Source organism: Prunus dulcis, chromosome 4 (genome assembly GCF_902201215.1).
Source record: "Prunus dulcis chromosome 4, ALMONDv2, whole genome shotgun sequence".
In the NCBI taxonomy this organism is placed as follows: domain Eukaryota; kingdom Viridiplantae; phylum Streptophyta; class Magnoliopsida; order Rosales; family Rosaceae; genus Prunus; species Prunus dulcis.
This window is the reverse complement of record NC_047653.1, coordinates 12,732,420-12,755,259: the sequence shown is the minus strand read 5'-3', so window position 1 is coordinate 12,755,259 and position 22,840 is coordinate 12,732,420. Positions and strand designations below refer to the sequence as shown.

The 22,840-nt window shown below is 35.0% G+C and overlaps 2 protein-coding genes across 2 annotated transcripts; both read right to left on the bottom strand.

Moving 5' to 3' along the window:
* Positions 1-8,049: 8,049 nt before the first annotated feature.
* On the bottom strand, positions 8,050-10,938 carry LOC117626797 (50S ribosomal protein L24, chloroplastic). Its single transcript, XM_034358639.1, has 4 exons — positions 10,680-10,938; positions 9,362-9,400; positions 8,550-8,780; positions 8,050-8,440 (listed from the first exon to the last, which is right to left on the bottom strand). Exons 1-4 carry the CDS (start codon positions 10,782-10,784, stop codon positions 8,237-8,239), a joined length of 579 nt encoding a protein of 192 aa, XP_034214530.1. The 5' UTR covers positions 10,785-10,938; the 3' UTR covers positions 8,050-8,236.
* Positions 10,939-11,371: 433 nt separating this feature from the next.
* LOC117626716 (calcium/calmodulin-regulated receptor-like kinase 1) lies at positions 11,372-16,157 on the bottom strand. The gene is made up of 8 exons (XM_034358530.1): positions 15,946-16,157; positions 14,700-15,064; positions 13,853-14,006; positions 13,490-13,616; positions 13,100-13,185; positions 12,885-12,956; positions 12,449-12,652; positions 11,372-11,975 (listed from the first exon to the last, which is right to left on the bottom strand). Exons 2-8 carry the CDS (start codon positions 15,011-15,013, stop codon positions 11,643-11,645), a joined length of 1,290 nt encoding a protein of 429 aa, XP_034214421.1. The 5' UTR covers positions 15,014-15,064; positions 15,946-16,157; the 3' UTR covers positions 11,372-11,642.
* Between the last annotated feature and the right edge of the window lie 6,683 nt (positions 16,158-22,840).

Here is a 22,840-nt window from a genome sequence, read left to right as displayed (position 1 = left end):
GCAGACTTAAGTGACTTAATAAAAACACTTGACAAACAACCACCCAGCCTTGATGACATAACAAATAGATTTGGAGTTGGAGAGTTGGAGTTGGACTCAAACTCAAAGCGTCTAGACTCTAGGAGCCGTGCGTGATTCGTGAAGAAGCAATGAAAACAAAGCAGCGTCTCCTCCTCTTCCTCTCGATTTCTGCATCTCCTCTTCGTCTTCCAATATATGTTTAAGGAGTATGATGAATGTGTTTAAGGAGTATAACATTACTCATAAAATATTTTCTATTACTTTTGACAATGCTTCCAATAATTCTTCTGCTATTGAGCAATTTAAACATGTTTTACATCCTTCTTATGGAGGAAAATTTTTTCATATGAGGTGTGTGTGTCATATAATTAATCTAATGGTGCAAGATGGATTAAAAGTTATTCAAACCCAGCTTCAATTGATTAGGGATGCTATTGGTTATATTTCTTCTAGTAGCTCTAGGCAGCAAGACTTTGCTCACCTGTGTATGTCTCATGGCTTGAAACCTATAAAATTGAAAAAAGACATCCGTATTCGTTGGAACTCAACTTATCACATGCTTAAAAGTTGTAAAGGTTACACCAATGTCATCAATTTTTATTACAATAATAAAATGAATGACAATCTGTTGAGGGATGAAGAGTGGAATGTATGCTTTGCTTTGGTGGACTTTTTCAAAGTTTTTTATGATGCTACGTGTAACTGTTCTGGTGTTTATTATCCGACATCTCCTATTGCACTTCATGATTTATTTTCAATTGGTGCTACCTTTGCTAAATACAGATTTGATACTACATGTAATTTTACAAATATTTGTGAGCAAATGGAAACTAAATATAAAAAGTATTGGACAGAGATTCCTTATACTTTTTGTTTTGGTGCAATAATGGATCCCAGAATTAAAGTAAGTGGTTTGGAAGTAATATTGACTGAAATTTCAAGAAATTTATCAATTAGTTTACCACTTACAATTAGGGGTGGCAATTTCGGATACGACCCGATACACGACTCGAAACCCGCACGAGAAATTAGCGGGTTCAACCCGCACGATAAAAAAACAGGTCAATTTCGGGTCAACCCGTTCTGACCCGTTTAATAAACGGGTGGGTTTCGGGTCAACCCGCTAACCCGCTAACCCGCTATAATACCTATCTAACCCGTTTATTAAACGGGTCGTGTCACGGGTCGTGTCAACCCGTGTACAACCCGCTAACCCACTAAAAAATAAAGACAAATGGAGATTTCAACACACACACAAGGGGTTTCGAACTCCTACCATCTTCATTTCTCTCAAACACCTTATCCACCATGCTACAAACAATTTTGTGATTTTATAGTATACCTTTTGATATTTATAATGTTTCTTTTTCTTTTGTGTTTTCCTTTCTTTTCGTTCTCTCTTCTCCTCTTCTTTTTTTTTTTCTTTTTTTTTCCTTCTTTCTTCTTCTCTCTTTTCCTTTCCTCTTCTCTCCTTTTTTTTTCTTCTTTCTTTTCTTTCTCTTTAGTTTTCTCTCATCTTTCTTTTCTCTTTCTTTCTTTCCTTCAATCTTCTCTCCTCTCTCTATCTCTCTCTCTCTCTCTCTCTCTCTCTCTCTCTATTTTTCTTTCTTTCTTTTCCTTCTCTCTTCTCTCATCTCTCAATCTTTTTTTTTTCTTTCTTTTTCTTATATTTTCTCTACTCTCTCTGTTTTTTTAATTTAAATTTTTTCGGTTGTGGGTTTTGTAACATGCATGTTATTATTTATGAACCCGTTACACGACTCGAAACCCGCACGATAAAAGACGACCCGAACCCGACACGACGCGTTTATTAAATGGGTTGGGTTCGGGTTGAGCATTCTTGACACGTTTATTATTCCGACACGACACGAACCCGACACGACACGACCCATTGCCAGCCCTACTTACAATATCCAATATTCAGAAGACATTCAATGATACTTATTTGTTGTATGAGAAGAAATATAGTGTTGGTACAATAGCTACACAAAGTGCTCCAACTGTTCATTTATTTGGTTCATCTTCATCTAGTAGTGCAGCTATTTTTGCCCTCCACCTTTTTCATATTGTTTGGATGTTTGATTATTAATGTTTTCAAATAGTTCATCATTCCTTGCTTCTAGTTATATGTTTTATGTTTATAATTTTAATTATCTAGTGGGAAAAAAAAAATCAAGTAAAAAAAAATTCAAATTAAATGGGCTTGTTCTTGGGCCCGAGTATGGCCCGAGCACGAGCACGGGCACGGCCCAAGCACGGCACGGCCCGTTTCAATATGGACTTGGGCTTTGGGCCGGGCTGGGATCAATGATTTTACTAAATGGGCCAGCACGGCACGGCCCGATAAATTAAATGGGCCGGCACGGCACGGCACGAATACATTAAAGGCACGAGTTTAAATGGGTTGGACCGGCCCGGCACGGCCCGTTTGACACCTCTATAAGTAAATCAAGATTTTAGAGATTTTAGAAGAAGAAGAATGGCTATGGAGAATTTCAAAGACAAGAATCGATGTTGATTGGAGAAAGAGAGATGGAAAAAATGAATTATTGTATGGATTGAAAACGAAAACAACATAATATCGTTTTCAACTTTTGTTCATGATTTGGATTTGTTTTTGAAAAATATTTTTAGGGAAAATAAAAAGGTTCACCCGAATAGGTATTTTCCAGAAAACAGGAAATGAAAACGGAAAACGGGCAGTGAAAACGATACCGAACGCGGCCTTAGTATCTTTTAAAAAAATTAAAAATAAGGGTTGGGGTTTAATGGCCTCAACTTGCAGATCAGTTGCCTCATGTTCGAACCTCCATGACATCTTGATAGAGAAATTCCCTCGATAATAAATCTAAGCGTGAAGCCAATATACTTTGAAATATGTTTCCATGTAACAAGAAAAACTAAAACTAAAAATTTAAATAACAAGAAACATGAGAACTGAACAAAAACTTTTATTTAAACTAAAGTAATTTACATTGTAATTTTACAAGCAAAATAATAAGAAAACAACATACTCGTAACTTATTTTTTTTCACAACAAATGTCCAAAAATTATCCACAACTTGTTCTTCTTGTTTTCAGGTCACAAACTAAACTTCAAATTCAAAACCTGCAATAGATTTAATAAGAGGTGAGCACTACATGCTCAATAGGAGTCCTATGTCTTATGTGATTAGTGAGATTTATAATGTATAATTTATGCAATGCTTGAATGAGCTTCATGCCCAACCCGTTAATCTATATAATAGGGCAAGCAAATCTGCATGTCCCATACCATGCATTTTACCACTGTGATTCTAAATGCCCCATTTTATAAACTAACACCCATCTCAATTATCCCATAATTCCCCTTTTGCTAGTCATCTTGTCTAAATTATTGATCTCCAAACCCAAATCACCTAATCGACAATTATACCGCTGATATCCTAATTTACTGTGCACACTAGCTCGCCTAAACTTGGTCCCTACAATGGTCAGACTCAACTACACAAAAGATCCTTCCTACCACCCTCTTTTTCATAATTTCTTTATCAACCCAAGAATTCCAACCATCACTGATAACATATGAACATGTCAACATTAATCAAATTAGAATGATAATTGACAACATGTAAACACCCAATATCAAGGATAATAATCAAATAATATTATCAAGCATAACATAATGTTCAGAAAATTTAATTAAATCAATTTATGTAAAGCCTCCCCAAGAAAAACCCCTACCTCAAATTCAAAGTACTGTATAACTCTTAGTCACAAGTCCAAACACCCTGAACTTCTCCAAAATCTCACAACACTTTTTTTCTCACTTTTGTTTTCTTTTTCTACGAATTTTAGGAAACTAAAGCAATTTAAGTGAAGGAATATGATACAAGAACTATAAGGGAGTGCTATTTATAAGGTGCCAAAGTCGGCAAAGTCCAAGTAATAGGAATAGATGAAAGCTAAACTTGTGCGCCACAACTAGTCTATGGTTTCCTAGAGTACTTGGGTGGCTTGATAGTAGTCTACCACCAAATATAGCCCTATGCGTTGGCTTTATAGGGTGCTTAATGAGCACTCTCAAATTAAGGCTATAAATAAGAATACATGCAATGCTTACGCCTCATGCTTAAATATTTCACCTAATACTTTAACAAGAATTGACAAACTATATGCATGCAACACGTCAACTTTGAATAGAATGCTTATTAAGCACAAGGGCCTATCTAATACTTTTGTAAAGTGTAAAAATATATAATAAATATTACATAGGGCTGAAATGAATTAATATAGTGAAAGCCATGCAATAAGATTTGATAAGGTAGGTTATACTAGTTAATAGCCAGACTCCACTATCACGTGGCTTGCCATGAAAAAAAAAATATTGCTTAAGAATCGAGTAAAGTTTCAAGTTTTCATGGCGGCAACATCATCTTAAGCTTTCCTTCAAGATTTGGTTTAGATACCAAAGCCCCAACAATTTTAAATGTTTCCTAATCTACTGAACAAGACTCGTAAATAAGTTCTGCAGGGGAATGGCTAGGGTTGCTTAGGGGGTGGCTGTAGAGATTCCAAGGATAGATTGGGGTGGCTCGGGAGGGGGAGACATAGGGAGAGCGAATTTGTTTTTCATAAAGAAAGTTTTATTTTATTGTTTAATTTTTTATTTTAAGGAGAGTTTGAGGTTTTTTTTTCCAAGTTCTTGAAAGTAATTTTACAAAGGGTAAATTTGTCTTTAAAACTTTGATTATAAGGTCAGTGGGGAAATAGAACAAATGGGTGCACTCTTTATTAATAGGAACAAAAATTGATGAGTTACAGTTAAGGAAAATTCAATTTAGAGTGGGTAAGCCAAATTTACTATAAATTCTAAAATTACATCAAGTTCAAAGAACTATCATAAATAATACTTAAATTCGAAGAACCATCATAAACAACTCAAATGAAACACATGTGTAAAATTCATGAACATAAATGTGAGGTTAACTATAATACTGTCAATTAATTAGGTGGTGGAAAGAACTAGATTTTGAAAGGAAACTTCATTTTGCAAGGTGTATGCCAAACACATTAAATGCTTCTTATCCTGAAGTTCTATGAATGTTTTTTTCATAAATAAAATAAAATAAAAGCGATAGTAATTTTATTGATAACACAGAAAAAAAGTACAGAGTAGTTGCAATGCCAAATATGAGTACAACATCTCCAGTGACCATACAAAAAAATAAATTGGTTTGATTTGGAGAGAATTAGGCATGCCAGAAAAACCTAAAAAGCCCAATTTGGCAGACAAGAAACATCTGTACTCAGACCTACAATATAGATCTACCGCGCAACGGCAGTAACGGCAAATCCGCATCGAAAAGTCGAACACTAAATACATACATCAGCAAACTCCTATTGAGTTTCTGAGAATTATTAGACTAAAATAAACACTGAAACAAGGACACCGCATCACTTCCTCTCCAACAAACCAAAGAGACTAGTAGCACCAACATGGCTAAACCTCTTATTTTGCACAAGTAAAATCCGATCCCACACAAACCAGCAACAATTACTTTTCCAACTCCAAACACTTAATTGGAGCAAATTCCATATGCGTGGACCAAAAGCTGCAACAAAATCATGGCGTCTATGGTGGATTGTAGTACTTGCTTGAAAAACACAATGAAAACCAAAGAGAAAAGCTGGGTCCACAACACCACACCGCAACCATCCCAATGACAGCAAGACACATCCAAGAAAAACAAAAGTCACCAAGGACCTACAACAGAAAACACACAAACAAACAAACAAACAAACAAACAAAAGACAAGATCCAGATAGATCTAGGCAAAAGGACCCAAAATCCAGACAAATCTGGGGAGAGAATAGGAGAGGGGAAGAAAACTAGGAAAGGAGAAAGGGAGATGAGGAGAGAAAGATGGAAGATGGGGAAGCCACCCACCCCCACAGGGGAGGAGGGAGGCGGCTGCAGACCTTCAGAGAGGGAAGGGAAGGGTACCCAATTCCAAGGCCAAGGTATTTGAGAACTTACAAAAAACTTTAAGGGAAGGGAAGGGTACCCTATTCCAAAGCCAAGGTATGGGTACCCAATTCCAAGGCCAAGGTATTTGAGAACTTACAAAAAACTTTAAGGGAAGGGAAGGGTACCCTATTCCAAAGCCAAGGTATGCTAAGGTCTCTTTGAGAACTTACAGAGGGGGTCTTAGCCCATTTTTCAGTTTTTACAGATTACCCACCAAAAAGGATTGTCGACAGCATGACTCGAACCTAAGCCTTGATAGCGAAGAGAATGATCCTTACAACAGAACATTTTTACATTATATAGTTCCCTCTCAATGATCAATAAGTATTTTATTTTTTTTAATCAAAGTGATCTGGGCTTTCATTAACGAAGAGGATGTACTTCAGTTTTACTTTAGCTTGGGGTTGTTAGCGCTGGCGTGGTTTTCCTTTCAGGAAGCCAAACCTTGTATGTGATCAATAAGTATGAGAAGGCCAAGTTCTTGGGTTAGTGTTGAAGGAGAGTGGAAAAATGGATTAGGATTAGATACACCAAGAGTTCGATCCCTTCCTTCCAATGTAAAGAAAATGTATCATAATTTAAGGATGCCACTTGTCATGAGATTTTTTTTACTTGCTACTAGTTATCTATTTATACGACTAAGTTATGATAGGAGGGTGGGAGAAAGTTTGGTAAACCAGTTGTTTAATGTTAAGAGTATTTCGAGCGGGAGGGGCAGCCCGCTAGCCCCCAATTCCGTTTTCAACAGCCAAAACTTGCTAGGGCAAGCGTTCGATTCTATTAGCCTGGACAAGTTTAAAGGCAAGATTTGCCTGGACTGCTGTCTGGGCAAGCTGACATCACATTAACATCATTGTGACGACAACAATCAATTTAAATACCAAAAAAATTAACTAAATAAAAAACCAAAATTTTATGATTTTCATATTTTTTTTTTCTATAAATATCTAGCCATATCTTCACTTTCCACACCAAAACTCCATACAAATTCATCTCCTCATATCTCATGTGAATAGTAGTTGCCCTTGAGTTGCTATGGCAATGGGTGATAATGCATCAAAAAAATTGCTGCGGCAGTCACTATTCGCATGAACATAACTTCCTTTACCTCCTCTTGTCTTATACCACGACAAATGAGTGGAAGTGCTCTAATAGGACAACATTGACACTTCACACCTACTGGAGGGAACCCTTTATTGTCAACGAGAGGGAGTAAAAGGTCAACTTCGTTATTTAAATATAGAGTAAATTGAATAATAATAATAATAATAATAATAATAATAATGTAAAAGTTAGGGCAATATAATAATTAAACAATACATTTACGAACTTTCTAATAATCCTATACTAACTTTATAAATGAATACATTTGAGGTCATCTTTGTGGAGCCACTTTGTATTGCGATTTTTTCATCACATGTCTTTCTTTCATTTCTTACATCGCATATTAATTTAGGAAACTTTAGCAAGGTGATCTCTTATGTGAGTAGGAATACATCAAAATTATAAAAGACCTCTCATTACCTTAATATTACATCTCATATTAATTTTTCAAGGAAAAGCTTCAGGTTTTAAACTTCCAACTCAAGTCACTGTTCGTAGTGTTCGAGGTTTTATGTGTCTAAATGGTCTACATCCATAATATATTAGTCTTTGTTCACTGTCCTCCCAAGCACCAAAAGAGTGAAAATAAATAAATAAATCGCAATGTATGGATTTGAACCATCTACATTGTACAATTTAATACTTGAATTTTAATAAGTCACATTCCATCCTTCCGGTTGGGTCCCAACCCAACAGTTGGAACAAGTGCAACAGTCAGAAGGATATGCTTTCAATTGTGTTTAGAGACGACCCATCGTATCTTATTAAGAAAACAACAATAAATTATTGAGGAGTGTCAGCGTCAGTTACGTGTCGGCGTGTGTCGCATTAGAAATGAGTCAATAATGCGTCACACGTCTACTCACAACTGATGCTAACACTTTTCCTAGATCCTGAATGTCAAGACAAGGGGCATGTTTTGGAGAAAGATCAACATTCTAATTTGTCATTCAACCAACACAAATACACAAACTTATATTACCCTGTTGCATGTGCATCAGTCAAGGGGCATGCCAAGGTATTGAACCAATACAAACAACAAAATGATATCAATACATCTAGTGTCTAAACTACAACATTGTTCAGGCAAGAATTGGATCCTTATGCAGAAGTGGCAGCTACTTCAGTTTTCCTTTTTTCTTCCTTCAGTTTCTTCCAGTTCTCTACATTATCTACTATTTCACCAGTTTTGATGAGGTAGCGAACTCGTTGTCCATTTTCCAGAATCTTATGACCCACTCGACTTGCTACATCCTTTTCTTTTGAGTAAAGCATCACATTCGAGCTGTGGATAGCTCCTTCTACCTGCAATATGAAATGTAAAATGTTTCTTTGTAATTAAATGAAACTAGTAAACGAGAAAACATAAGAACCAATAAGTTGATGAGTACACATTTTAAGAAAGAAAAAGAACCTTAATAATCTGTCCTGGTTCACCCTCTTCCCTGCTCTTCATATGCTTCGTCTTTAAGTTTATGTCTTTAACTATCACAGTACTATTGTGCTTATAGATCTTTGTTATCTCTCCAGTTTTACCCTTTTCATGCCCAGATATAACTTTCACCGTATCTCCAACCTTAACATGCATTTTGTGTAAAACAGGAAGGCTGTTTGGCTTGCATTCCTTCCGCTCCCATCGCTTGAGCTGTGCGAGGACAAAAAAGCAACATTTCAGGAAAATGGATGAGCAGCCCAATAAGCTACATGAGAACCCATATTACAAAATAGATTTTTCAAAAGAAAAGGATGTTAAATTATGTGAACCATGCCAAGCGAATTGAAACAAAGTTTTAACTTGGTTTAGCCAGAACAAAATCAAGATAAAGACCTCTCCACCACATTCATAGATAAGTTGCAACAAAATGCCCACTGTATGGCTCTTCTAAAACCAGATGGCTTGGGAGAGTGGAATATCCCATTTAGCGGTAAATTTTGGAGAAAATTATATGTGAAATTGCATAATAGAAGATTGCTTCCAAAAAAAAAATACAAGGAGCGCACTACTTTTTTTGTTTTTTTCCAAGAGAGGGGAGAGCACTACTTTTGGTAACTAGTAAGTCAGCAATTTCATTACCGTCTTTCTCACTCAATTTTTTATCCAAAATTCATAAATCTTTTATTTTCGTTTATACAGTTATCATATTCTGGTTCTGTACAACAAAATAAGTTATTGACAAAGATAAAGAAAAAACAAATATAGGTAGAGATAGGACTCATGATACTAACCTTCACTACAATGAGGCAAGGCTTCGCTGTTAAATTAGCCTGCACACAACACAAGTAGACAAATTGTTATGAAATGGTTTTTTTATCCTCCCAGTGATCAGTGATTCAAACTCAAGCTACAGCGTGAGTGGAATAAAAAAAAAATTCTCATCACTTCGATATGTAACAATTTTGTTTCTCTCAGATGACAACCAATATAGAAATATGAGCTCATAAAAAATTAAAAAAAACAACAAAGCATATACTTTAACAAATTTACTAGTATACTTAAAACAGATTATTAAAATATAACATGACACATTTTGTTTCAAAACTTTATTAGATCCCGTCTTTGAGACATTTACATAAAACCATGAAAAGAAATAAAACCATTCTAGTAGAATGAACTGAACGGTGTCACAGTCAGTATGTGGGTTACAAAAAGCCTGCTCACGACTGTGTAAACAGAATGCAAGATCACAAAATGAAGCCAACTCATCATTAAACCAAAAGCTAAAGGTTTATCCAGCTAAAGCATTATTTCATGCAATTAGTTTCATGTCAGTGAAGTAAAAACTATTCATCCACTAATATAGGGCAACTATTTTTACTTACAAACCTGGGGAAAAAAAATCCTTTACTAGATGTCATTAAATCCTGCCACAAATACCAGGGGAGAAGCTAATCTACAGGGTGTTAGCGCATTTTCATTCTTAGGTAGTGGGAATAGCATACAGTAATTGTAGTCAAAGTCTCATTAAGAAATAAAACACTTAAAGCACCTACTACTAAATCTTATACACAACAAATTCCAAAATAGTATACCGGCAATCTCCCTTCACTATTAAAACCTCTTAATCAAACCGGCATCTGGTTTCTATTCAAATTTCCAACAAAAGAATACAAATCTTCAATACCAACTTGGAACATTTTGAACAAACAATCCACCAATGTCAGAACCATAACCCAAAGAACAATTTCTTCAAATTTTACAAATAACCCATTAAAACATTATCCATTTCCTTATCATCTCTCCAATTCTTAGAAAGCCCAGTTTGACATCTTAATCAAGGAATCCAATTTCACAGAGTAAAGGAAAATCACATCAATTTGCACGAACCACTAGAACAAAGAGCTAGTCAAATTTTAAGCAAGACCCATTTCAGTGTTACAAGCAAAAATAACGGAAATACAGCACTAACAACAAGTTTGACCTTCCATCCTGACAATGTGAGTGTTATTTTTATTTTGGCAGAACTTTTTCACAATGAGTTGAAATTGAACGCAACAAAATAAAAGAAATTTGATATAAGAATTGAAGGGGAAACCGAAATCGTACCGGGACTGGGTAAAGAGTAGGGGGTAAGAGTCGTTGGCCCAGGAAGGAGTTAGAGGAGAGAGAAAGAGAGGTCATGGAGCTCTGAAGTGCAGCCATGGCTGCCATTTTCGTTGCTTGCGTGTACTTGGCTGTGATTGAGAAATGGATAATACAGAGCAGAGCTTAAAAGAGTGTAAACTTGTTGCGATATAGGATTGGGACGAAAACGACGACGTAGCTGTTTCTTACTTAAAGATGGGTTTGGAGGGAGCAAGGGACTATATGTAATTTGGGCCTTAATAGATTTTAGTGAAGAGACGAGGTAAAGCCCAACCCAACTTTTGGGTAAGGGTGATTTTATGGACACCCAAGAATTGTTGGACAACCAGAACGTATCTATGGTATTTGTGTTTTATTTTTTTATACAAGCGATAGTTTAAATTACTCTAAATGAATATAATATGTAGAGAAGGGGACTGGAACTTGAATGCAATGGAGCAATTAACTGCCCTAACGAACTGGCCTAACCCACGTCTGCAATATTTGTGTTCATAGAATCACCCTTGTTATTTTGGTGATGTTCCCAATTTTCATTTATTTTTTGGGTGGAAAAGGTTTGCCTTCTGGTTCAAATTACATAGGAAAGTCAACATGTTGAACAAGTTCAAACGTTTTGTAGAACATTAAAATAATAAATTATATAACACTGCAAATAAAAGGAAATAAGTTCCTTCATTTCCATTGCTTGAGAACGGTATACAAATTAGAAACCTGTCATTTCAGCAAAACAGGGAGGAAGAAAGAGAAAAAGATATGTTACAGAGTAAAAATGCTGAACAGAAATCCTGTGTCACTCGAGCAGAAATCAGAACTACTTGAAATCTGCTAGTTCTAGCCCATCAAAGACTGCACATGTATCAAAAAAGCAAAGCCAAAAAACCAAGAAATTTATAATAAAAAATGAACAAATGGGAAAACTATCGTCTATACTTCATAGGTATCAGCTATGCTGTCCGCAGACTCCTCTCTTCGATGTTCAGCCATTTGGATTTTGGTTTCCGGTTGGTTCACGTCAATTGTGACTTCATCTGTTACGGATGACAAGGATTTCATGTGCTTCCTGTTGTGCCTCATTTTGAGCATCCGTGATAGCACTTGTACAATGTCTCTCATGGAAGGCCGTTTCTTTGGGGCACGGTTGACACATTTATATGCAAGAGCTGCCACTTCGTTGAGCTCTTGCATATGGAAGTTCCCATTAAGACGGGAATCCACAATTTCTTCCCACCCAACTTTCCCCTCCGTATTCATTGCAGCCTATTTTTCACATAGAAAGTTAATTAGATAAGCAAATAAATAGCTTTAATTGGATTTTAAGTGGATATGTACTTCTGCAACAAAAGTCCACGACAGTCTTCCCCTTCATTGTTCTTCTAAAACTAGACAATTGCAGCTATTTTCTTCATACATATAGACAACCTAGCCAAGCAAAAGTGCGAGCAAAAAAAGATACACACACGCACGAAAATACAGTTATGTATAGCAGACAGACAAAAAAATGAAAAAGAATCAAAGAACATTATGCAAGTGTAATAGATTAAAAGCTGCCATAACAATGTCTAATGATCTCTTTATGTTCCTGGGTTATCAATATTGTCACATGGTCAAATCAACCTTAAAATTCCCTTCCCTGTTTCACCTATCCCGTGTGTGACCATGTGCGGTGAAAAGAGAGAGAGAGAGAGAGAGAGAGAGAGAGAGAGAGAGAGAGAGAGAGAGAGAGATCTTACAAGCTCAACATATTCCATGAGACCTTGTTGAGGATTTCTTCCAGCTATGAGTTCAAAGAGCAAAACTCCAAAGCTGTAAACGTCACTTTTCTTGGTGAAATTTCTTGTAGATATGTACTCAGGATCAAGATAACCAAACGTGCCCTTAATATTAGCTGCATGTTTGTCCACCATTTCTTCTCTTGAAAGTCCAAAATCAGCTACCTGCTTGATCCAGAATAACCCTCTATAATATCATAATTGGCAGCCTAACCTTTTATAAGTTTTATTACTTTAAGTTCAGAAATATATGCATATATTAAACAAAGTATGTAAAATCCAAAATGCAAAAATTTCTTCCATGTTTGGAAAGTAAATCAAATACTCCCTTTACACAGTGTGATATCTTTACGAATCTGCTTTTGGAAAAATGATTATACAAAATTAAAACACATACCCTGGCTCTCATGGACTGATCCAACAGAATATTGGAAGATTTAATATCGCGGTGTATTACAGGAGGAACAGCCTGGAGTGGAAAATTAAAGTTCAATAAATAAACACCTTGGGCATACACAGAAACAACAACAACAAATAAACACCTTTGAGCATAGACACATGCACAGGCACAAAAGCAATTCATTATGTTTTAGCACAGTAAGATTGACATACTCCATCATGAAGATACTCCAAGCCTCTTGCTACATCTAAAGCTATAAGAACCCTCAAATCCCAGCTCAACGGCTCATGCTTTTCACCTGCACAAAGAAAAGCATGTTATTCTCAATTAAACATCTTGCATATCAAATCTGCATTTTCTTTCAAATTTCAATCTTGTTCTTCTTTCTATTCCTATGTAAACTGAATGCACTAAGACGTAGTTAACATCATCCTTTCCAACAATAATTGCAAAGTTAACAATTCACAGCAGTCATTACATGAACAGAAGTGGAATAAGAATATGTCAGAACAGTGACCATTAAAACAAACATAAAAACTTGAGTGATAACCCTAAGAAATGCCATTAAAAGAAACATATTTGAAGTTCTATAGTCATCTTACTGTATAAATGAGAGGCCAAGCTGCCTTTACTCATGTAGACATATATAAGCATATGTTGCCCTTTTTCTGCACAATATCCAATTAAGTTCACAAGGTTTCTGTGATGCAACCTTCCCAATAGCTTAACCTGAAGGGAAAAGATTAAGAAGAAGAAGGTGAGGGACTACAATTGACGAAACAATCCAGAATATATTTTATACTTAAAAATGAAATTCATTACATGACATTAATCAAAGCATCCTGATGCCATTTAAGAAAGCAAAATACGAATATTTTTCTAAAAGACAGAAGCGAACTGGTTAAGAGTATAAACAATTACTTTGTAGGGACCCTAAAAATAGTAAAATATTAAATGAACATTACCTCAGTCTGGAACTCTTTCTCCCCTTGTTTAGAATCAGTTGCAAGAACTTTAACTGCAACAGTCTCACCCGTTGACATCTGAGCTTTGTACACAGGACCAAACGCACCTTGTCCTATCAATGTTGTAAAGTTATAGGTTGCTTTTTGCAGATCCCTGTATGAATCCAATTAACAAATTAAACTAATATACCAAATGCGAAAGGAGGTCAAGAACTTAGGTGTGCAAAAATAAACTACCTCTCCTTTAAGAATAATAAAATATAAAAATTCATTGTAAATTTCAATAGAAAAACTACTAGGCGGTGAACTTCAGATTCAGAAGCAAGAAATATACAGTCACTTCATGACGAAACATCTAGTCTTTTTGCAGTTACAAATGTATGGCATTAGGCATCTCACATAACAGTTGAAGCAAAGTATAGTTAATGTCTATACATTTCTTGCTTGTTTGGTTGAGTCTACGTGTTTTAGATAAATGTACACTATCAGGGGACACATTCCTCTGAAATTCAAGGACTCTGTCATGACAATCGTAACAAAGTAATGAGGGGTAAACTCTAACAAGCATTCAAGCTATCTACTGTATTCACATAGATTGATCCTCTGGTGTTCAAATGTTTACGCCATATACTCCAGTTGGTTTCTATCAAGTATGCAGCCTCAGAATTCAGCCATTACCAGTTAGTCAACTCATTATCACCAAGACTCTAAAGATAGAATGCTAAATAATTCCACTAAACATGATTCATATCTTTCCATATGGGACAAGCAATGATATGATAGAAAACATATCATCTAAATCAAGAACTAAGGTGCATGACAGGAATAATTTTTCTGGAAACATTACTTGTAAGAATACTGAGGTATTCCAGACATTGAGATCACATTACTCTTCTTAAATCCCTCAAGCCAGAAGGAGGAACCATTGCGTCCGGATTTTACAGGCGAATCTGGACCAATGGTCGAGTCTGACAATATAGTACAAGAGTCAGCACCATTAGCACGGATAGGAATAGTGGCTGTCCTCCGAGAACTGCTGTTCCCTATCTGCAAGCGCCTCCTATGGTACCTAATGCAGAAGAATCCAGAAATTGCCAAAAGCACTCCAATCACTACTCCTATAGATACCCCGATTATCAGCCCAGCCGGCTCGCCTTTCATCTCCTCAAATGTACTTTAGTGCCTATTCAATGATCAAAGCCATTGAAAAACCTGCAAAATGACCAATGGACTTGAAAGTTGTGAGGTCAATTTTGAACAATTTGTTTGATATGCATAGTCATCAAAGACGTCAAAATAAAATAACAAACTCCAAATTATGTATACAAAAAAATCTAGTCTTCAAGGAAAAAAAATATATCTCAAATAATGCAATTTTAGCTCCCAGTTCCAAGTTTGAACATGAAATTAACGTTGGACAAGCACAACCTCGTCAATTCACATTAAAAGCCTTGTGACAGTACTAAGACAAAAAAAAAAAAACAGTTACACGATTAATATTTTCTCTTTTCTGGGGGCCGGGGGGGGGGGGGGGGGTAAAAACCCAAAAAGTTTTTTTTTTTTTTAATAAATAAAAGCTTAATTAATGTGGGAAAAGCACAAATCAACAGCACTAAGTAAGATATCAAATGTATAGTGACAGAAAATTACTTGATCTGCTTCCCATTTAACCAAATCAAACTGAACAGAGATCTCCCATACCAAATCAAATTCATGGATATAATCGAAAATCTAAGAAATGGGTCAACCGCAAATCCAACAATGCTCTGTTTGGTTGCTCATAAAACCAGGAAAAGAAAGTACAGCATAATCATAAAGAGAAATTAAAATAAAAACCATTTAGACTAATGCAAGTTATATTGGACCTACTTAAAGTCAGTTTCACTTTTCTTTCCTTTCATTCAACTCAACTTTTCTTTTCTCGGCAACCAAACAGAGATTCAAGAAAAACCCCGCAACAGATCATGGCCAGGAAAACGAAAACAACAGAAATTGAACAGAAAAAAGAAGCAAAATCAAAACAAAAAGAATCAATCAAACCAAAACATTGACGTGCAGCTTTAGTGGTTTTACTAACACGCTTTGGATATTACCTGTATATGCTGAGAAACTGTTACATGATTTGCTGGAGTAAGGAAAAGAACAAGTGAAAGTGTCGAGACTTGAGAAAGAGAGAGAGAGATTCCAAGGATGAAAAAAGAGAATATGATTATGATGTAGGAGATGAAAATATTTGAAGGGAAACAGAGAAAATGAAAAAGAAAGTTGGTGTGAGAAAGTAATGAAGGAAATACAGAAAGAAACAGTGAATAATTAATGGTATATGTATAAATATAATGGTATGTTTTTGGCTGGCTTCTTAAATACCGTGAGTCGCCGCTGACATAATGAAATGAAACGCGCCTCACTATTGCCCCTAAAACTGGCCTCCTTTTGTGTGTGAATGGACCAATATGCCCAAATTCTTGGGATTTGTGATTTTTCAAAATAAGAAAGTAAATGGTAATCCAACTTTAGATATTATGTTGTTAGGCTGTTAATATGTTAATCCAAATCGTAAACGAAGTAGGTATTGTTGATTAGGGTGTCAATCAGAATCGTGCAGGAGGTGGATTTTGATAATGAGGTTGTCAACCCAAATTGTAACGAGGTGAATTTTGTTTGAACATGTAATACAGTAACAAATTGTAACGAGGTGTCAAAATTATGATGTGTGACAAGAGAACTTTATTAGCAATAAATATGTATTACATTACAAAATAAATAAATAAATTGGGAAGCGTGGGTCTTGGACACTTGGTTGGTGCACTAGTTGAGAGACTATTGATTTCAATATATGAAAATTGGTGGGTGCACCAATTTTGATCAATTTTCATGGAATGCAGGAATGGTCCAAGAGTTACACATAAATTTGTGGGTCTGACTTTGTCACCTTGAATGAGCAATAGGTTGCATTTGGTTGTCTAATAAGAGATTAGATTGAGTTTATGGATAGGTGACGTTGACTTCAATAGTATTTATTTTCATGTTGGCCTTGGACTTGGTATGAGTTTAAATTTGATGTCATTAATCAGGAATATTGGTGGATTTGGCAACAAAATTCAAGGTTTCAATGTCATTCGGCATGTAAATCCTGGGTCAAATTAAATAAACAAACAAAAAAAGGGCATGTAAATAATGGGACCAGATAATCTGTGAGAAATTGTTGGCTAATGACTTGGTATATGAGAAAGTCAAACGATGAATTTTCTGCTGCGAAAACTACGATATACTAAATAGCAATCTACGCATGAGGTGTTCGTAAGTAATAATAATTTCCATGAATACATTGCATGATTGCATCAGCTAAAAAGGTCATTCAACGGTTTAACTAAAAAGAAAATAAGATCGTTTTCTTTACTATCAAGGTTTAGATTTGAGTTTCGTTATAGACCATCTTTTTTAATGGGTAATCTGTAAAAATTAAAAAAGAGGCATGACCCTCTCTGTAAGTTCTCAAAAATGCCTTAGTATGCTCTGATACTGGGATAGAGTAGCCTCCTCTTCCCCTAAACTTTTCTTCATAAAAAGCAAAGAAAATACCTCTCTCTTTTTTTTCTCTCTCTCTCTCTCTCTCTCTCTCTCTCTCTCTCTCTCTCTCTCTCTCTTAAAACAAAAAGAAGACCATTGTGCAACACAAGCAAAGAGGAATTTGATACTTATTCTCTTTTAAGTTTTGGCCACAATAGTCGTTAAAAAGTGTAATCCTCTTTAGTTAATGGAGTTGTTTAAATCTTTTTGAGTTGATTCAGAATTTTCTTTTAATAATAATAGATCATACGCACACAATAAGTTAGAAAATACGATGAAGTTGATATGATAATATTTAGTAAAAATTATGTAGAAAATGACATGCTAGAATCAAAGTGGTATGTACGTTAAAAATGGGGTAATGTAATTGTCATGCTTTTCTAATTTCTAACCCACGCGATGTGTTAGAAATATGATGGAGATCATAAACTTGGAAATGAATCAAAATATCACTATCATGGACTAATTCTTGCTGCAATTTGAGTAGAGGATGATGAATATGCAATTGATGCCACATATTAATTCAAGATTACTATCGATATAATTAGTGAAATAGGAGCTTGGGATTATGAAATTTCTATAGATGTGTTCAGAAAATGTGGGGGGGAGTTGTAGTTGTTGACCTTAGCAGTTAATGGGTATGAAAAACTGAGATTGGAGGGAGCAACTGTCAACCAAACGTACACCTAATGGAAGATGAAAACGAATAAATAATAATAATCAAAGCAAAGAACATATTTAAGGTGATCACAAGTTAACCCCACAAATGACCTCAATGAAGATGACTGCCTTAGATTAATGTAATGATTAATATTTGAATTTAAGTTAGTTTAAGAAATTAAGTACAGCAATAATATCATCTTAGACTGTTCCCATTGGTCTCATGTCGCCCCTGTGGGTAAGTGTCTGTATATATATTCTGTCACATCATTCAATTTCTTCAACTCATGAGTCATGATTTTTAGGATTTTATAAATTATGTACTGATAGAAACAGGGGTTTTGGAGGTACTGCACTGGGTAGCTGTCGTAGCTTTGGACATTAATTAGGAGGCAGTCGTGAAAATCCTCTTGGAGAGATGCACATCCACGGGTTATATATCACGTGATCACGCTTATATATTGTATAATAATTTCTGTTTATTTTGTTAAAACAAGTTTTAAGTCTAAACTCGAGCCATGAAATTATGAGAGGAACGTGATTTTAGTTTACTTTAAAAAAAAACAAAAAACAATATTGTGTTTTATGCATAATTAGCTAAAAATTAGCACAATAAAACATAAGTGTACAAACTTGAGAATAAATATATAAACACTACTGATCGAGAGTAATAGACGTATTCAAAGACTAATAAAACTATTTCTATCACATTTACTAATCATTTTTCTTGTTAAGATACTGTAAGATATGAGATAAACAATATGTAGTTTCGAAATATAATATACACGTACGTAACGTCACGGATACTTGCCCCTTAATATAATCTGAAAATGTGGATTGTACCAACAACAACTAGGCCACTCTTATTTATCCAAATTCCGTGGTGTGGAGGTCACGACGGGGTACTTAATATGATAGAAACAAATGCAACCAACACAGAATAAAACAATGCCAACTTGTTTTTTTTTGATGCGGCAATGCCAACTTCTTGTTGTATATATTTATGAGACACATGGGGATGGGGTTGCTTTATTAAATTCATATGAAGGTGATCAAATGATATTATAGCAGAATGTTTTTGTGACGATATTACCGAAGATCAATGCAATGCTTCAAAAGCAGATGCAAAATGGAAATATTTTTACTCACCGTCACTTTAACTCAATGTATATTTATGAAACTACAGTTATATTTATGGATACATGTCAAGTATCGAGAATAATAATGATAATACACCCTAAATTAAAGTGATGGGCAAAAATATTCTCGGCTCAGAATACGCAAAATAAGCATTTTTTTCAGAATTTAAGCAAAAGAGAATGAGATGAAAGGAAGCGAAGGGTTAATTAAGATCTTATTACTAGTAAGTGTGTGAGGTGACTGGTGAGGGGCCGAACAGTGTTTGCAATGATGATGTTGTTGAAATGAGCAAATCTTGGATCGCCACCCTTCATCATCATCACTTTATTAACTAAAGCTAGGTGGGAAATTAATTTTCAGCTAAATGGTCAAGTGAGCTCAGACAAAGTTCGAAAAAGAGAGGCTTCAAAGTAGTGCTTGTCCCTAAACCTAGTCTACAACTGCGAAGTTTCCAGAGCAAAATTTTCGAAGAACACCTTTTTTTTTCTACGAATTATTTATATTGCTTCATAAATTTTTTCTTTTTATATCAATTAGGATTTGAACTTTGGATCTCTTTCAACGTAATACGTGTAATTTGCAGATAATTTCACATATTCATGTCCTAAAGTCCTGGTATTAATCGTCGGGATTTTATCGAGACTCAAGAAAAAAATAGTTACTTATGCAAGAGTTGAATGTTTGCACAAAATTTAATATATTTGATACACATATATTCCAGACTTACCCTCATAAGGCCTTTAACCTAATGACAGAGTTGAGTATGTAACATAGAATTTCCTTGTTATTCACAAAAAAATAAAAATTACAACCATATGAACCCATTAATTTATTTATTATAATGAAACACATATCCGTGGGTCGAGTTGAAGCATTGAACTACACTGGAGTAGTGTAAAACTAGCAAGTATTTTTGCAGCAAATTATATTTTAAACCAAATAAGATTTTCTTATTAATCGTGGGCTCTCCCAAAATATAATAAATGCAAATCCGTAATGCCTCCGTACGGTGTGGTGTGGTGGGTATTATATATGGTGTGTAGGAGTGGAGCACAAATAAACTGTCACTTCCCCAATAATTATAAGCATCAAAGCAGATCATGCATGATCATGCATAATATTGTATATAATATATTAAATATTGGTTATATATTACTTTTTATTGAGGAATTTTTTAAATAATTTTATTTGAGGGACATCATTTAGGATATTATATAAATTATTTTTTGGGAGATTCACTATTATACCCAATATGGGGGCCCAAATTATAAAAATACCCTATATAAAATGGACTTTAGAAACACACCCAAAATCCATTTACAACATAACAAAAAAGCTTTTAACTTCTTATAAATTACAAAACTGCCATCAATTTCTTAAAACAAGCCCAACCCCAAAATCTCATAAAAATACCCAAAGCACTCAATAAGGCATCAAAGTAATTTAATAATCAATATTAAATTCAATAAGGCTAGCTATCATTTTTTGGGTTTTTTTTGGGTTTGTTTATAGGAATTCAATTGTGTAGGGTTTATTTATAATATTAGTGCTAAAAATGGGTATATCACTAAATATCTCTTATTTTTTCAATGATCTAAACCATTTATTTTTCATATCTTCATTCAGAGATCATCTTTGCAAAAAATTACTCAAATTGAAAATCATTAAGACATCTAATTGAGACCAACAAAATCAATGAATACGGTGCTTTAAGAAAGTACTTAAATTTCAATAATATAATTGAGTGGTTAAATGATATTGGATTCAAGTGTTGAATAAATATCCACCAAATAGACTGTTTGAATTAGTGAAATACAATATGGAATGAGCTTTATAATACAAATGTATTCCTCAAATAAATTTTATTTGAGAGATCCTTTAATCAAAACGCTATCTATCTATATATATACCATTGACTCTGCTCACATTTAACTTGGAGGCAAAGATACATAGATTATTGTGGCTTGAGGTTGAAGCAAGCAAGCAAGCAAGCATAAGCATTGATGTTCTGTTGGTCTCTTCTCTTGGCCAGGGGAGGGGTCCATGGGGCATGTGAGAAGCACATGTGGGGGCATGTGATGTTGTTCTCTTCACGTTCCCATAATCTCATTCCATATCTAGTTCTAAAAACAAACCTAGAACTAGAAGAGGGCCAATACTTACTTGGCTTCAATTCAAACAAACAAATTCACAAACTTTCAGAAGCTGCTAGGGTTTGAGAAAGACAAGAAGGCTTTTTGTTGTTGGGAACTAACTGGTGTTGGTTTTTGTTTGGGCTCTTGGCCATTTGTGTGGCAATAATTGGGCTTTACCAAGTGTAACTGGGAGAAATGGGCCAGAAACTTCTAGGTCTAGATCTCTCCAAAATCCTTGATTTTATTGTGCTTTGGTTACCATTGTGTTACTGCCTTCTGAAAAAAAAAAAAAATACTAATACGAGAGAGCTTTGACAATCCTTTTTATCGTTAGAAATAAGATCCATCTCATTCTTCTATATCATGCACGTAACATCGCCTATTACAAGCTATCATTTATGAAGAGAATCTAAACACACTTTCAATTCAAACTATCCAAAGCTCTAGTTGCTTTCCTGGCCAAAGGATCAAAAGCTCTAAATAAATGGTTGAGTTCGTTTCATTTTTTTTAAAAATATATTGGATTTGCAAGAGAAAGAAGAGAAAGAGAAAGAGAAAATAATAATAAAATATTTCAGATTAGTCAAAATAGAGAACATTGCTGGAGGAAACACCTTTTAAGTGGTTTGCTATAATAACTTTTTAGCTATTTTAGCTAGAATTTAGAGATTCTTCTAGAGATGCGCTTACAATTGTGGAGACAAAAAGCCTACATTTCAGGGCACCGTGAAATAGTATTTGGAAGTCAGCCTTTTCTTTGGCCCTGGGATGATTGGATTGGAGTTTCAGCAGATATGGTTGTTGGCCTTTTTGCATCCTTTTCTCCGCCAAATTGCTCAACCTTCAGAAAAGATGAGTGGAGAGTAGGTTTATATCAACTTCATGACCTTGCCGCATCATACAATCTTGACAGAGCGAGCGGGGTATGTCGCCAGAAAGAGACTTAAAGTCCACGTCAAATTTTTGGCAGAAATCAAAGCTCAAGTGGTGGAGGAGGCTCTTCAATATGCTGAAATGAAAACCCTTTCGTTTTGTTCCGCAATGCCATGCGCTGTCAGAAAAGTTCCCCCTTCTCATTACTAGAATTAGCAAGTCAACCTGTACTATTAAAATTACGGGTTAACTTTAGTTCAATCGGTCATGACATGTCTAATAAATAAGTGAATTGAGGGTCAATATGCTAACTCATGAAATGACCTAGTTCACATGTTTATTATTTAATTTTTTACTTTTATTATTAGTAATAAATATGTGGAATGCATGTATTGACATATTCTATTCCATTCCACCGTGCACCTTAGGGTGGTAGATTTCAACCCACCCAAAAGAAAACTCTTAGCCTAAGTCAATCTTGTCATTCTAATTCTCTTTTTCTTTTTTTTCATCTCCTCTTAATAATTTGAAATATGTTACTTATTAATAACTTGTTTAACACAACCTGTGTTGAACATTCTTAACATATTTATTATTCAGACACGACATA

What these genes read in the sequence shown, in the direction of transcription:
- LOC117626797 (XM_034358639.1), bottom strand. Translation starts at nt 10,784, where the DNA reads ATGGCAGCCATGGCTGCACTTCAGAGCTCCATGACCTCTCTTTCTCTC. An exon ending in CTTGCCTCATTGTAGTGAAG is followed by an intron (nt 8,781 to 9,361) that starts GTTAGTATCATG and finishes GTCCTCGCACAG; the next exon opens with CTCAAGCGATGGGAGCGGAA. An exon ending in AACCAGGACAGATTATTAAG is followed by an intron (nt 8,441 to 8,549) that starts GTTCTTTTTCTT and finishes TTCATATTGCAG; the next exon opens with GTAGAAGGAGCTATCCACAG.
- LOC117626716 (XM_034358530.1), bottom strand. Translation starts at nt 15,013, where the DNA reads ATGAAAGGCGAGCCGGCTGGGCTGATAATCGGGGTATCTATAGGAGTA. An exon ending in ATCAGTCCATGAGAGCCAGG is followed by an intron (nt 12,653 to 12,884) that starts GTATGTGTTTTA and finishes TGGATCAAGCAG; the next exon opens with GTAGCTGATTTTGGACTTTC. An exon ending in TCATGGAATATGTTGAGCTT is followed by an intron (nt 11,976 to 12,448) that starts GTAAGATCTCTC and finishes TGTGAAAAATAG; the next exon opens with GCTGCAATGAATACGGAGGG.